At 55.7% G+C, this 15607-nt stretch overlaps 1 protein-coding gene and 1 pseudogene across 1 annotated transcript in view; both read left to right on the top strand.

Moving 5' to 3' along the window:
• The window catches only part of DNAH1 (dynein axonemal heavy chain 1), an 82849-nt gene that overhangs the window by 41458 nt on the left and 25784 nt on the right, over window positions 1-15607 (top strand). Inside the window, exons 26-43 of the mRNA XM_010365019.2 lie at window positions 443-606; window positions 838-951; window positions 1683-1871; window positions 2172-2277; window positions 2902-3015; window positions 3507-3656; window positions 5147-5233; window positions 5342-5528; window positions 6858-6949; window positions 7131-7285; window positions 9180-9357; window positions 10266-10460; window positions 10550-10669; window positions 10883-11041; window positions 11124-11231; window positions 12346-12486; window positions 12628-12788; window positions 13297-13454. Coding sequence (XP_010363321.2) covers window positions 443-606; window positions 838-951; window positions 1683-1871; window positions 2172-2277; window positions 2902-3015; window positions 3507-3656; window positions 5147-5233; window positions 5342-5528; window positions 6858-6949; window positions 7131-7285; window positions 9180-9357; window positions 10266-10460; window positions 10550-10669; window positions 10883-11041; window positions 11124-11231; window positions 12346-12486; window positions 12628-12788; window positions 13297-13454 — 2578 coding nt within the window. The remainder of the gene's footprint in view (window positions 1-442; window positions 607-837; window positions 952-1682; window positions 1872-2171; window positions 2278-2901; window positions 3016-3506; window positions 3657-5146; window positions 5234-5341; window positions 5529-6857; window positions 6950-7130; window positions 7286-9179; window positions 9358-10265; window positions 10461-10549; window positions 10670-10882; window positions 11042-11123; window positions 11232-12345; window positions 12487-12627; window positions 12789-13296; window positions 13455-15607) is intronic.
• On the top strand, window positions 13728-15520 carry LOC104663728 (annotated as a pseudogene).

Genomic DNA, 15607 nt, shown 5'->3' with positions numbered 1-15607 from the left:
AGGAGCTCTTTCCTATATTGAGCCTGGAAGAGGCCCAGGGTTGGGTCTAAAGGGGAGTGTCTCACAACCAGCCACCCACAGGAAGGATGGGCCTGAGGCGATGCTGCCTCCCCAAGGGTCAGTGAGGGAGCCACGCGCCTGGTCCCTCCTGCACAGTACCGCAGGTACCCATTGCCCTGTGCTCCGGCGCCTTGCCAGGCTCCCCCTCCCAGCATTGAGGGCTCAGACAGCACCACATGCTGCAGGGAGGCAGACACCAGGCGTGTGCCTCCATTCTACTTCCTTCCTCCCCCAGCCTGGTCTCTGCTCCCCTCCCAACTCAGACCATCAGAGCCCCCCGGGATAGAGGGACTGTTCGTGGTGGAAGCCTACCCTCTGTGAAAGGGGAGGGTGAGCCTCCTCGTGGTACCCTGATGTTTGACAGTGCCCCCCACTACTGCAGCTCAGTGATCTGGTGGCCCTGGTGCGAGGGAAGCTGTCCCGTATGCAGCGGGCAGTGCTGTCAGCGCTAATCGTCATTGAGGTCCACGCCAAGGATGTGGTGAGCAAGCTAATCCAGGAGAACGTGGTCAGCGTGAATGACTTCGAGTGGATCTCACAGCTGAGGTGAGGATGTGGGGGGTGCCCCCAGGGCCAGACCAGCTGCCAGGAAGGGGCAGGGCAAAAGAGGAAAGTCAGTTAGCAATAAGCTGGTCCCTGTCCTCGAGGCTCTGGGACAGGCTGGGCATGGGTTCCTTGATGCCCTCAGTCCCAAAAAGAGCCCTCTCTCCTTGACTATATATCCTACCCAGTGGCCCACAGACCCATAGCCAGGCCCCCATCTCCCTGCACCACCAGGTACTACTGGACAAATAACGACCTGTATATCCGTGCTGTGAATGCTGAGTTCATCTATGGCTACGAGTACCTGGGCAACAGTGGGAGGCTGGTGATCACGCCCCTCACTGACAGGTGAGCGTTCCCCTCTTGCTCCTTCCCACCCTCCCTCCAGTTCTCTCTGGCCCAGGAGTCCAGGGACCATGGCCACTCTGGAGTGATCTAGTCCATCAGAGCAGAGCAGGGTTAAGACCAAGGGCTTTGGGCTCAGACCTCATTTCTGCCCGTCACAAGCAGAGTGACTTCGGGCAGGTGACTTGACGCCTCTGTGCCTGAGTTTCCTCTGAGGCCTCCTCAGGGTGGTAATGAGAACTTCATGAGCTGATACATGTAGAGCTCTCAGCACATGTGTGGCACTCAGTGAGCATCTAATGGGTATGCGCTTTCCTGTTTTTATCTGTCCATTCCTCCTTTAATGTGCCAGAGGAACTGAGCTAAGAGACATCATGGGTGAGCCCTTTTCTAACAGTTCTCTCCTACCTCAGTCAGTCATGTCATCTTGCTGCCTGTGTCTAGCACCAGCTGGATTTTCAAGCTGTGTTTTGAGCGAGGGAAGTCAAGTGTGGCCACATGTTGGCCATCCCCAGGGGTCCCTGGGCAAAGTTGGGCAGGGCAGTGAAATGGGACAAGGAATGCGCTAGGCAGGTGTCCACAGGCTCCAGTCCTGACCCCGGAGCCAGGGCTGGGCACACCCAGGCCCCCCAAAGGGGAACAGGGCGAGAGGCCCCAGTCCACAGGAAATTCCAAGGAAAGGGGGAGTGTCTAGGCTATGTGCAGCCCGAGCCCACCTCCTCGCTCTCCTGCAGGTGCTACCTGACACTGACCGGGGCCCTGCACCTCAAGTTTGGGGGTGCCCCAGCTGGCCCGGCTGGCACAGGCAAAACTGAGACCACCAAAGACCTGGGCAAGGCTTTGGCCATACAGACCGTTGTGTTCAACTGCTCTGACCAGCTTGACTTCATGGCCATGGGCAAGTTCTTCAAGGGGCTGGCCAGGTGAGGCTGGGCCTGAGGGTGGCACAGGATGGGGTAGAACAGCCAAGCTCTCCTTGGGGAGGGCTAGGTGAGGACACTGCCTGAGAGGGGCCTCAAAGGATGGTGGAGGGGACAGAAGGGGGTAATAGGCATCAGGGGTTGGTCCCGGGGGCATTGGGGTGGGGAGTGGCAGTGGGTTGAAGACTGAGCTGATGGAGATTGCCCCTGAGGGCTTCCTCCCGAGTGGAGTTGGAGGGGGCCCTCAGAGGGAGGTTGGGCTCTGAACACGTGTGCCCCATCCGATGTTCTGGCCTTACTCAGTGCCGGGGCCTGGGCCTGCTTCGACGAGTTCAATCGCATCGACATTGAGGTACTGTCTGTGGTGGCGCAGCAGATCACCACCATCCAGAAGGCGCAGCAGCAGCGGGTGAGCCTGGGGGCGCCGCTCTACTCCCTTGGATCTGCCACGTTCGTGCTACCATACTGCTCCCCATTGCAGGCTGAGAAGCTAGGCTCTAGGGTCCGCCCTGGGTCCAGCCTCTCTTGTCCCAGGGGGCACACCCTCACTCCAGTCTGTGGGCAGCTCCCAGGCCAAGCTGTGGGGGATGAAGGAGTCCCCTCCTCGTTACATCCTGACTTTTATGGAAAGCCCCAGGCATTAGTCCTCTCTCTAGCTACGTGCAGGGCGGCCAGGAGCCTTGTTCTGGGACAAGAGCTGAGAGGCTGGCAGTTACCTCCTCCCTGACTCCCCTAGTCAGGCTGAGCTTGCTTAGGGCTGGGGAATTGGGGGTGGAGTGAGTGGGAAGCAGGAGATGTGGAGACCTCCAAGGGCCTGAAGCCAGGAGTTGGGAGGCCATGGGTAGCCAGCCACTGGGGCCTGAGGTTTCAGGCCAGATCCTGAGAGAGGGTCCAACCCATGGTCAGGGGTCCAGGCCTGGCCTACCAGCTACAGCCAGGACAGGAGCATCACCAGGGGACAAGGGGCCCACTCAGAGGAGGGGACAAGGTTGGGCACCCTAGTCCCAGGCAAGTCAGCCTCTTCCTGCTGCAGGTGAAACGCTTCATGTTTGAGGGTGTGGAGATCCCACTGGTGCCATCCTGCGCGGTGTTTATCACCATGAACCCAGGCTACGCTGGCCGCACGGAGCTACCTGACAATCTGAAGGCAAGTGCAGGCCCAGAGTGGCCCAGGAAGCACCGGAGCTCTGGCCTGAGTTCAGAGAGGCTAAGTCACTTATGCAAGAACACAATTGCTTGGACTCCAGGGACTGTGATTCCCTATGGCAGTCCCCTAGCCATGGAGGGGAGGCCTCAGGGCCTCAAACTTGTCCTCAGGGCATGGGAGAAGTCAGGCTGCCTAGGGATGTGGTGTGGAGGGGGAATCTTATGAGACCGGTTCGCCCTGGGCCTTCAGGAGAAACAGGAAAACAGGAGCCAAGAGGGGCATCTCCTGGGAGTCATGTGGGGGCAGGTTTGGATCAACACAAAGGATCCACTCTAATGGCAGAGCTGCCAGCCTCAGGGGAGTGGAAGCCTCAGCTGTGGCAGGCTTGATGCAGCAGAGAGTCCCAGTGCATTGGGGAGGAGGGCCGGGTGAAGCAGAGGGTGCTCTGGGAGCGAGCTGTCTGCTATTCACATGTGCACCGTGTGCCCCAGGCGCTCTTCCGACCCGTGGCCATGATGGTTCCAGATTACGCCATGATCGCTGAGATCTCCCTCTATTCCTTTGGTTTTAATGAGGCCAGTGTGCTGGCTAAGAAGATCACAACCACCTTCAAGCTGTCTTCTGAGCAGCTCAGCTCCCAGGTGCGGTCCTGCCCTGATGGGGTTCCAGGGTCTGAGAACTTCTGCCTGCTCCCAGCCTCCAGGGCACCTGCTGAGGGCCAGGCTCTATGCCCGGTGCTTTACAGGCATTACCTTGTGGGCTTCTCCCAGCAACCCTTGGAGATAGGAGTTACATGCCCATTTGTCAGTTGAGGACATTGAGGTCCTAGGTAGCTAAAGGTCTGACCAGGCTCATGCAGTACACAGCAGCGCTGGAGCGGGAGCCAGGAACAGATGCCCATCTGGCTAGTTCAGGTGCAAGAGCCTCGATCATTAGGGCACCAAGAGCTTCAGAACCCCAGGCTGGGGAGCAAGTGCACTTGGGCCTCATGGGGACCAGAGTAGGACACCAGGCCCTCCGAGCCTCCCAGCACCACCATCCTTCCACTCAGCGTGCTGAGCCCAGATTCTAAGGACAGATGGGGCGGCCCAGGCAGCAGTGCTGGTGGATGAGCTTTCCTGTTCAGCTTGGTTCCCAGGCAGGCCCCCACTTTGCAGCAGCAGAGACGAGTCCCACCTCTGGGCTGACATGCTAGCAGCTTAGTTTGTTTTCCATCATGATTTCAGAAAAATATCCCTGGTGTCACCCTAGTGGGCCTTCTCTGGGTCACCTGCTCATCCATGAACACCAATGACTGTGGCCAGGGGTAATTAGTACTATCTTTGGCCAGATGCAGTCCACCAAAATCTATGAGCTAGAAAAGATGCAGCCTGTTACCAGGAAAAGCAGCGGCAGTTCATCACAGTGCACTCCTAGGTGCCGGCGCTCCCACACACCCTTCTTTCCAAAATGCTCCGCACCCCCAATCAGAGCAACTATCCCACATGGTTTTGGAAATGCACTCAACCCTTCCCAAGTAGAAATGACCCAAAGTCAAGCCCAGCCTCTTCATGCGGCTCCAAGTCCAAGATTTCTGGAACATATGCTAGTCTATGGATTGGGTCTATATGGAGCCCTCTTGGTTGGGCACCATGGGGCAGAATGATTAATTTAACTATTTCCAACACACTTACTGTGTAATGAAGAGAAACAGGCTAGGGAAAAAACCACTGTCTTGTGGCCAAAAAGATGGGTCTGGAGAGATGTTATGGGAGAATGCTAGAAGGAAGCTCAAGGGCCATCAAGGCCAAGTTGATTGTTGCACAGATGGGAAACTCCTTCGTTCACTTTTCCAGCACAGCTAGAGTGCCTCCCTGCCCCTGGCCATGTGCTGGGACAGTGACCAAAGGATGCAGGATGGGTATCGGATAAAGGAGGGGCTATCGGGACAGTAAAGTACGGGGTGTCTGGGGAGCCCAAAGAAGGGTCATCTGCCCAGGCTGGGCATGTAGGTGGTCCCAGCAGGTCTGCAAGGGAAGTGCTCTGAGCTGGTGATGAGACTTGGCCAGCTGCCAGGTGGGAGGCAGAGTGTTCCAGGCAGAAGCCTCGGAGAGGGACAGTGCTCACTATGCCTCCTTCTATATGGTGACAGGATCACTATGACTTCGGGATGAGAGCCGTGAAGACTGTGATCTCGGCTGCTGGAAACCTCAAGCGAGAAAACCCCAGCATGAATGAGGTGAGCTCCACCCAGCAGTGCTCCAGGAGTGGAACTCTGGGAGGGCTCCTGGGCAGCTGGAGGGCAGCTGGTCCACCACCCTGAAGGCTCGGCTGGCACCTGCTGCAGGAGCTGATCTGCCTCCGGGCCATCCGTGACGTGAATGTGCCCAAGTTCCTGCAGGAGGACCTCAAGCTCTTCTCTGGGATCGTGTCCGACCTGTTTCCCACCATCAAGGAGGAGGGCACAGACTATGGCATCCTGGAAGAGGCCATCCACGAGGCCTGCAGGAATAGCAACCTCAAGGACGTGGCGGGTGAGCCTTGGGCCCTGAGTGTTCATTGAGGGGCTGGCCCTGGCCACCTTGGAGTCCAGGTCAGGGAGACAGAGACAGGACAGTCCAGCCCCTGGGGCCCTCACACCTGGCCAAGTGTGCTGCAGGCCCAGGCTCTCAACCGAGCAATCCAGGGGCAGGGCAGATGTCCTGGCCCAGTCTCCACCAAAACCCTCCTGGTGGTGGGGAAGCAGGCATTGTCCCCTTCCCGGGCCCTCCTTCCTGTGTGGGCTGAGAGCCCCAGGCTTCTCTTGGGCCTTGCTTCATTAGGGCCTGGCTCTCACTGGGGTGTGACTGGAGCTTCAAGGCCATGTTCTTTGCACCCCAGGCCACTTCACCACAGCCACCACTCACCTCTTCCAGAGGCCTCTTGGCTCCACCCCACTAGCGGGACTTGCCCATGTTCCTTGTTGAGTGACACTACTGGCGTCATCGTGCTAAAGAAAGAACATTTGGGTCCTTCCTTCACTGACTTGTTGCAAAGGCCACCACGTGTCTGGGAGGGCTGTGGGACACACTGCCCTCAAATAGACTCCCTCTCATCCCGAACCTTCACCCCTCATAGTAGGATGAGGGTCTCAGTTCATCCCTAGCCGGCCACCCCCTCCAGCAGGTCCTTTGGTGGGGCTGCAGGGGGAGCTCCTCTGGGAAGCCATGGCCGGTCACCCTGGCCACTCAGGGCCCTCCTTGGGGCCCCGGGCAGTTGATGTGCTCCTGCTCAGCCCTACAGGGCGTCCCCAGGTGCCTTCCATTGTGCTTCAATTCCACATGCGGCTCGAAAGCTTCCTCCTCTGATCACCTCCTGCACCTCCAATAGGGCAGAGACCACCCTTCTTTGGCCAAAGGGAGGCATTTATTCCCTACCCCCGTGGACCTGGCCTCTGCCTGCTGGCAGCTGTCTCTATAGCTCCTGACTGACCCTAGGATCTTGTCTCTAGGAAGTTTGCTCATAGGAGTCAGCACTTAATTGAGGTGGTGCTCTCAGCAGACCGGGGCTGAAGTTGGGGCCCGTGACAGCTGACACTGAGCAAGCTAGTGAAGGCTGACCACCTGACCAACGGCTGTGAAGGAATGGTGGTCACAGTGGAAAGAATGGCTGGCATTTACAGAGCTTCTACTCTGTGCCAAGTTCTGTGCTTAGGCTTCACCTGCCCTTTCCTATAATGTAGGTGCTACCACCATCCTCATTTTATAGATGAGGAAATTGGGGGTCAGGGAGTGCAGTGACTCACCCAAGGTCACACAAGCTAGTGGTGTGGCCAGGACCCAAGCCCATGCTCTGACTCTTGGGCCCCATGCCATGTCCCCCAGGCTTCCTAACCAAGTGCATCCAGCTCTATGAGACCACGGTGGTGCGACATGGCCTTATGCTCGTTGGGCCCACAGGCTCCGGCAAGAGTACTGTAAGCAGAGCCAAGCTTGGCAGCCCGTGTCCAGACAGTGGGCCTGCAGGGGGTGCGGCTTCAACAGGGGTTGGCCTCCATTTGTGCCCCTTGGCATAGAATACCCCTCCCCCCCCATGATCCCCAGCCCACTCCAGCCCTGCTCTCTGGGAGCCTCACTCTCAGGCGGTCCGTCTCCCAGTGTTACAGAGTCCTGGCAGCTGCCATGACGTCACTGAAAGGGCAGCCATCCATCAGTGGTGGCATGTATGAGGCTGTCAACTACTACGTGCTCAACCCCAAGTCCATCACGATGGGCCAGCTGTACGGGGAGTTTGACCTCCTCACCCATGAGTGGTGAGTGACCCCCAAGTCCCACCAGTGATGCCCTGCTCCCAGACCTCTGGAGGCTGTGGGATGCAGACACCCCTCCCTCCATTAGCCCAGTGGAAGGCCAGGTTCTGCAGTCCAGCGTCTGGGATTCTATTCTCCATTCTACTTCCTTGCTGAGTGATTCTCCTCACCCCCCAGGCCATGGTTCCCTCGTCTGTAAAGTGGGGACAATAATGGCACCATGCTTATGGTAAGGCAAGAATGACTTAACATGCTCAGTGCCTCTGCAGTATCTGGCCATTGTCATGATCTGAGAGAAGCTGGTGGGCCCTCTCCGGGCCCCCGCTCCCAGGCCGGGGTGTGAATTTTAGGGGAAGTGCACTGAGATGGGAGAAGGGCAGCTGGATGGAGACTGCTGAGACATCAGAACCTGAGGGGCCTTTCTCTAAGGCTATTCTGTTTCTCCAGACAAGAGTCTCCAGTTCTCTGCTGGGGGTGTCTGCTTGGCTCCAGTGTTCTGGGAGCCCTGTAGGGGATGATCACTGGGGAGGGACAGTTGCCCACCTTCCACAACATGAACCTGTACTGCTTCCCCCATTTCTGATGAAGATTCTCCCCCATATCCACTCCAGTTTCTTATGTAGGTAGGTGGGGGGGCTACCAGAAAAAAGTCCAGTTTCTTATGTAGGTAGGTGGGGGGGCTACAGACCAGAAAAAAGTACCCTGTTAAAAAAAAATTATTCAATGAAACTTTTTTTTTTTTTTTGAGACTCAGTTTCACTTTTGTTGCCCAGGCTGGAGTGCAATGGCACCATCTCGGCTCACTGCAACCTCCGCCTCCTGGGTTCAAGCAATTCTGCCTCAGCCTCCTGAGTAGCTGGGATTATAGGCATGTGCCACCACGCCCGGCTAATTTTGTATCTTTAGTAGAGACAGGATTTCACCTTGTTGGTGAGGCTGGCCTCCAACTCCCTACCTCAGGTGATCTGCCCACCTCGGCCTCCCAAAGTGCTGGGATTACAGGTGTGAGCCACCACACCCGGCCCTCAATGATACTTTTTAAAGCATGCTGAGGAAGAACGTATTCAGGAGCACGGCAGGCACAGGGACCACTGCACTGGGGCCTTGTAGTTAAGGGGAGAGACTGAGCTCTGAATACAGCATGGGTCAGTGGGAATCTATAGTCAAGGGGCAGGGTGAGCATCAGTGGGTGGAAAATCCAGAGGAAACATCAGTGGTGAGGGGGATTCTGGCTGAACCAACCTAACAGGATTCCAACTGAAGGCAGGCCTCAGGGTAACCAGACATCACCTGGGGGTGGTGTAGGTAAGGAGCCTCAAGAGTGATCAGATATCAAGGGTTCTGGCTAAACTGACTTAGCAGGGTTCTTTGCTGAAACTGGATTTTACAAGGATGTGCATATATGGACACCTAGGAGAAGGTTCCAGAGCCTAAGGCTGGACCAAGCACAGCATCTTTGTCAGCCCTACCAGCCCCTTCCCTGGTGTGTGCTGCCTCTGAGGTCTGAGCCCCCTGGGTTCTGAAGCAGGACCTGGCCACTTCTCACCACACTGCTTTCTCTGCTCTGTCATTTACCCTCCTCCATCCCTGTCTATTGTCTTCCAGAGCTGCGCTGCCTCCATCTCTGCTGTTGCCTCCTCCCCTGTCCCTTTTTCCTGTTGGGATTCCACCTTTGATGGGGCTTCAGCAGGGCGGGGACATAAGCATATGTTTTCATTATACCATGTGACACCAAAAATTCCCACTTTTCCTATTATAATTTTTAAAAGGACAAAGAGATTGAAGGAAAATGTAAAGCAGAGCCCGCCCCCCCGGGGGCCAGGCTTCCCTGGGAGCCAGCTGTGCTCGAAGCACAGCCTCCCTGATGTCTCCAGCCCTCTCCTCCCTGGTGCTGCAGGACAGATGGGATTTTTTCCTCGCTCATCCGGACCGGGGCCATCGCCTCCGACACCAACAAGAAGTGGTACATGTTCGATGGGCCAGTGGACGCCGTCTGGATTGAGAACATGAACACGGTGCTAGATGACAACAAGAAGCTGTGCCTCAGCTCTGGGGAGATCATCAAGCTCACGGAGGTGCACCCACCTGTCCACCTGCCCACTCTCCTCCAAGGCTGGGTGGGCCTGGAGGCTACACCATGCTGGCCAAACTCTGCCCCCTCACCCCTTTCAAGGCCATGGGTGCATCTCAGGCTGTCACCGTGACTCAGCAAGAGCCCTCCTGCTAGCAGGAGCTTAGGCTCAGCTCCTAGTGCCCCTCCCTGGCCTGAGCTCCCACACCTCAGGGTGTCCCACAGTTGTTCCGAGCACCCTTTACACAGACCCTCTTTCTGTTGTGTTCTGAGCCCACCAGGATGCCTGTCCCACTGCTCCCCGGTTGATGCTGCCTCTTGCCTCCCAGGCCCACTTTCAGTCATGTTGCCTCAGTAGGGTCAGGTGGATTCAGGTGTGCATCTGGTCCTGGCAGTGTGCCAGGGTCTGGGAGATGCCTGACACAGACCACCATGGGGACCTGCCTGGTGTGTGAGGGGCAGTTGTCAGAGAAAGAAGGATATGGCCTGGGCACAAGAGCAACTCACAGGTCTACACTGAGTTCAGCTCCTGAATCCTTCTAAAAGCAAATAGCTGGCAGTCAATGTGGACCTGTATCTGTGCACGGGTTGGGGGAGGGCTCTGGAGCAAAATACACAGTTCCCATCAGATGTCCCCAGGCCTCCAGGGACCTCAAAATGCCCTCACCCCAGTCTGCTCAGCGAACTCCAGGAATCTCCTGGCTTGGGGTCCTCCTCAGGGCTCCAGGGAGAGCCACGTTATCAGCTGAGGACCCAGCGGTTCCTGCATCCCACCCAGCACTGCCCCTGCCCCACAGCCTGCCCACATCGCCCACTTACAGGATGTGCAGCCCCTCCCTGCAGCCCTGCAGCCCTTTCTCCAGGCCTGGGGACTGGCAGCCAGCCCACTCATGTGGTTCGTCTTGGCACCAGGCAATGACCATGATGTTCGAGGTACAAGACCTGGCGGTGGCTTCACCAGCTACGGTCTCCCGCTGTGGCATGGTGTACCTGGAGCCCAGCATCCTGGGGCTCATGCCTTTCATGGAGTGCTGGCTGAAAAAGCTGCCCCCCTTGCTGAAGCCCTACGAGGAGCATTTCAAGGCCCTCTTTGTCAGCTTCCTGGAGGTGAGTGAGGCCATGGGTATGCCTGACCCGGCAGGACAGCAGGGCACTGTGGCTGCCAGCCATGAGAACCGGGTGCCTGCTCCCTGCAGGAATCCATCTCCTTCGTTCGGTCCTCAGTGAAGGAGGTGATCGCCTCAACCAACTGCAACCTGACCATGAGCCTCCTCAAGCTGCTGGACTGCTTCTTCAAGCCCTTTCTGCCTAGAGAGGTACTGGTCCCTCTCCCCACACTGCTCTCCTTGCTCTCTGGTGTCTGAAAGAGAAAATTGGATTGGTGCAACATGGATCACGAGACCACCTGTCTAATTGGCTGTAGAGAAACAAAGCTGTGTGGCAGAGGTCAAGAGATGCCCCTGCTCCACTTCTTCAGGCCGCTTGATACTGTTCCTGTCTCAGCCTGATACTGTTCCCTTCATCCCCAGGGCCTCAAGAAAATACCCTCTGAAAAGCTGAGTCGTGTCGCAGAGTTGATTGAGCCCTGGTTCATCTTCTCCCTGATCTGGAGTGTGGGTGCCACTGGGGACAGCAGTGGCCGCACCACCTTTAGCCACTGGCTAAGGCTCAAGATGGAGAACGAACAGGTGAGAGCCAGCAGCCCCCAGGGACCAGGAGCCTCAGCCCTACCGGGCCTCACAGTCTGCTTCTCCTCCTGGTTCCTGGCAGCTGACTCTGCTCTTCCCAGAAGAGGGGCTGGTGTTCGATTACAGGCTGGAGGATGCGGGCATCAGTGGCACCAATGACAATGAGGATGAAGAGGAGGAATACAAGCAGGTGGCCACAGGCCCTCCCCAGAGACTGCACAGGGAGGGTGGCTGCTGTTCCCACAATGAATTATGGCCACACAGGGAGCGGTCACATTGACGGCCACCAGGTCTCGGGTGGGGGTTATTTACATCATCCCATGAATCCTCATGGTCCTGTAGAGTGGTTACTGTTGTGCTTGTTTTCCAGATGTGGCAGAACTGTACTTGAATCTAGGGCTGGGCTGAGAGGGGAGACGTTCCAGTACCTCCCTTTCCAGCCATACATACTGCCTCTTCCACATTGATGCGGAGCCCAGGGACTGCCCACCTCAGTTCCACTTAAAAGCCCCATTTTCCCCGAGACTGGGGTCCCCAGGGGTGGGGGGCAAGCTCTTGAAGCCTGCTTTAGTGTCCTCATCGCTGCTATCAGCTAGCAAGGGCTCCAGGAGCCCACCCTCATCCCAAGGTCAAGACCCCAGCCCAGGAGGACAGAGGTGGAAAGGTGTCTGCAGAGACCTGTCCATTACTGTGCAGGGTCCTGCCGGGGGCTCCCAGGGCGCATTTGGGTCTAACAGTTAGGACTGTGCCCAGTGGGATGCATTGGTTTGGCTGGCTGTAGTGATCCCCCCATCAGGGGACGTCTGCAAGCTGGGTCAGGGCTGCTGTGAGCGAAGGGATTTGTGCAGGCAGGGACGGTGATGGGAAGCCTGGACCCAGTGGCCTCTCAGCTTCCAGCTGATACCAGCGCCCATGGTTCTGGCCCCCACATTTCTTGGGTAGCCTGAAACTAAACAGCAAACACCTTTGCATTCTGGGCTGTTCAATTCTCGGAGCGTCTCCTTTCTGCAGAGACTCAGGGCCTGGCAGTCCTTAGGGAGCCCCCCAACCTGGGCAGGGAGAGCCCTCCTATGCAGTTGTGCTCAGTCCCCATTCTTGGCTGTTTGTGCTGGGAGTTACCCTCCCCATGCAGAAAGCAGGGCACAGGACTTTCCATTTCTGCCGGAAGCAACCCTGCACCTGGACCCTCTTGCCAAAGCCCAGCCGTGCAGCTCCTGGCCCTTCTGTACTTGGCCATGGGGCTGCAGCCAGGAGTGGGGCAGGAAGGGGTTCCAGGCCCACCGCCGAGCCACCTATGATTCCAGGTTGCCTGGGTGAAGTGGATGGACTCCTCAGCTCCATTCACCATGGTACCAGACACCAACTACTGCAACATCATTGTGCCCACCATGGACACCGTGCAGATGTCCCATTTGCTGGACATGCTGCTCACCAACAAGAAGCCCGTGAGCACCCCCAGGCCCTGCCTCCACCGTCCCCAAGGCCTACACTGGGGTTTGACCAGCCTCCCACACTGATGCAGGGGCAGCTCCTCCTGTGCAGCAGGCCCACTGCGTGCTCCTTCTGTACCATCCCCGCTCTGCCAGGTGCTGTGCATTGGGCCGACAGGCACGGGGAAGACACTTACCATCTCTGACAAGCTCCTTAAGAACCTGGCACTGGAGTACGTCAGCCACTTCCTCACCTTCTCAGCCCGCACTTCAGCCAACCAGACCCAGGACGTCATTGACAGCAAACTGGACAAGAGGCAAGGCAACCCTCCCTCCTTCCTCACCCCTGCATCCCCCCAGTCTGGCCAACCCAGCTGCTGTCCCACCTCTCCACCAAATTATGCTCCTGGATTTGCCAGAAACCTCCCAGGAGGAGCTGGCAGCCCCCCAAGGGGCCCAGGGTTCCCTCACAGACTGCTCCAGAGCCTTCCCTCTATCAAAAATTCTTACAAAGCTGGTCAGCGGGTGGGTGCTCGCCCTGGCTGGGCCCTTGGACAGGGCCCTGGGTCTGTCTGTGAGAAGCCTGTTGTCCATCTGCCTGCGAGGTGAGACTCACTTTGAGGGAGCTCAGACTCAAGTCAGCCTGTCCCAGCTGTCCCAGGACACTCAGAACAAGGATGAGGGTGGGTCAAGACATCTAGCAATTTGGAGGAGGCTGAAATTTAGCAAGGGCTTCCCAAAGGCAGAGCTGCCACCCCGTCGCCCCTGGATTCTCAGAGGACCTGGGGCCTGTGGGTGCTGGGCTCACACAGCCTCTCCCCTCAGGCGGAAGGGTGTGTTTGGACCACCTCTGGGGCGCAACTTTATCTTCTTCATCGATGACCTGAACATGCCGGCCCCGGAGACCTATGGCGCACAGCCACCCATCGAGCTGTTGCGCCAGTGGATGGACCACGGCGGCTGGTACGACCGCAAGATCATCGGTGAGTGTGGCTGGCCTGGCTCGCAGGGCAAGGGCTGGGAGTGCTGTGCAAGGGCACAGGAGGCGCAGCACTGAAGGCCTACAGTACTTTAAGGCACCCACAAAAATGTTGTAATTTATCTTAAAATTAAAGGGGGGCCGGCCGGGAGAGGGGTGGAGAGACGCCGCCACCATGGCTGCCACAGTCTCTGGGGGTCTGAAAAAGGTGAAGCGAGAGCAAGCGAACGACTCAGTCCCCAGGCAGCGGCAGGGGCGGCGACGGCCCGCTCCAGCCATGCGGAATAAAAACAAGAAGGAAAGAATCACCAAAAGCAGGGAAGAGTGGAAAAAGTTCAAAAGAAGGACAAGACATAGTAGAATCAGAGCAAATTTCTGTCAGGAAAAACACCCTTGTTGCTGTCCCGTCTACAGTGTCTGCTAAAATAAAAGTACCTGTCTCTCAGCCCATAGTGAAGAAAGACAAATGGCACAATTCTTCAACGTTTAGTGCAAGCAATAATAGAGAACTTCAAAAACTACCATCCTTAAAAGATGTTCCTCCTGCTGATCAAGAGAAGCTTTTTATCCAGAAGTTACGTCAGTGTTGCATCGTCTTTTGACTTTGTTTCTGATCCGCTAAGTGACCTAAAGTGGAAGGAAGTAAAACGAGCTGCTTGAAGTGAGATGGTAGAATATATCACCCATAATCGGAATGTGATCACAGAGCCTGTTTACCCGGCAGTCCATATGTTTGCAGTTAACACATTTCGAACATTACCACCTTCCTCCAATCCTACAGGAGCAGAATTTGACCCAGAGGAAGACGAACCGACGTTAGAAGCAGCCTGGCCTCATCTACACTTGTTTATGAATTTTTCTTAAGATTTTTAGAGTCTCCAGATTTCCAACCTAATATAGCAAAGAAATACATTGCTCAGAAGTTTGTATTGCAGCTTTTAGAGCTCTTTGACAGTGAAGATCCTCGGGAGAGAGATTTTCTTAAAACCACCCTTCACAGAATCTATGGGAAATTCCTAGGCTTGAGAGCTTACATCAGAAAACAGATAATATATTTTAAAGGTTTATTTATGAAACAGAGCATCATAATGGCATAGCAGAGTTACTGGAAATATTGGGAAGTATAATTAATGGATCTGCCTTACCACTAAACGAACAACACAAGATTTTCTTTTTCTTTTTTTTTTTTTTTTGAGACAGAGTCTCGCTCTGTCGCCCAGGCTGAGTGCAAGCTCCGCCTCCCGGGTTCCCGCCATTCTCCTGCCTCAGCCTCCCGAGTAGCTGGGACTACAGGCACCCGCCACCGCACCCGGCTAGTTTTTTTTGTATTTTTTTAGTAGAGACGGGGTTTCACCGTATTAGCCAGGATGGTCTCGATTTCCTGACCTCGTGATCCGCCCGTCTCGGCCTCCCAAAGTGCTGGGATTACAGGCTTGAGCCACCGCGCCCGGCCAAGATTTTCTTATTGAAGGTGTTACTACCTTTGCACAAAGTGAAATCTCTGAGTGTCTACCACCCCCAGCTGGCATACTGTGTAGTGCAGTTTTTGGAAAAGGACAACACCCTCACGGAACCTGTTGTGATGGCACTTCTCAAATACTGGCCAAAGGCTCACAGTCCAAAAGAAGTAATGTTCTTAAATGAATTAGAAGCGATTTTAGATGTCGTTGAACCATCAGAATTTGTGAAGACTATGGAGCCCCTCTTCCAGCAGTTGGCCAAATGTGTCTCCAGCCCACACTTCCAGGTGGCAGAGCGAGCTCTCTATTACTGGAATAATGAATACATCATGAGTTTAATCAGTGACAACACCGCAAAGATTCTGCCCATCATGTTTCCTTCCTTGTACCGCAACTCAAAGACCCATTGCAACAATATAATACATGGCTTGATATACAACGCCCTGAAGCTGTTCATGGAGATGAACCAAAAGCTATTTGATGACTGTACACAACAGTTCAAAGCAGAAGAACTAAAAAGCTAAAAATGAAAGAACAGGAAGAAGCATGGGTTAAAATAGAAAATCTAGCCAAAGCCAATCCCCAGGTACTAAAAAAGAGAGTGACATGAAAATGTCCAGGGTTACTTGAATGTTTTTATAAGATTGGAGTATGTCTTCACCATGGGGGGGGGGCTCAATTTCACTAACGTTGTATA

This window comes from Rhinopithecus roxellana, chromosome 1 (assembly GCF_007565055.1).
Source record: "Rhinopithecus roxellana isolate Shanxi Qingling chromosome 1, ASM756505v1, whole genome shotgun sequence".
NCBI classification, from domain to species: domain Eukaryota; kingdom Metazoa; phylum Chordata; class Mammalia; order Primates; family Cercopithecidae; genus Rhinopithecus; species Rhinopithecus roxellana.
This window is presented reverse-complemented; position numbering and strand designations above follow the sequence as displayed.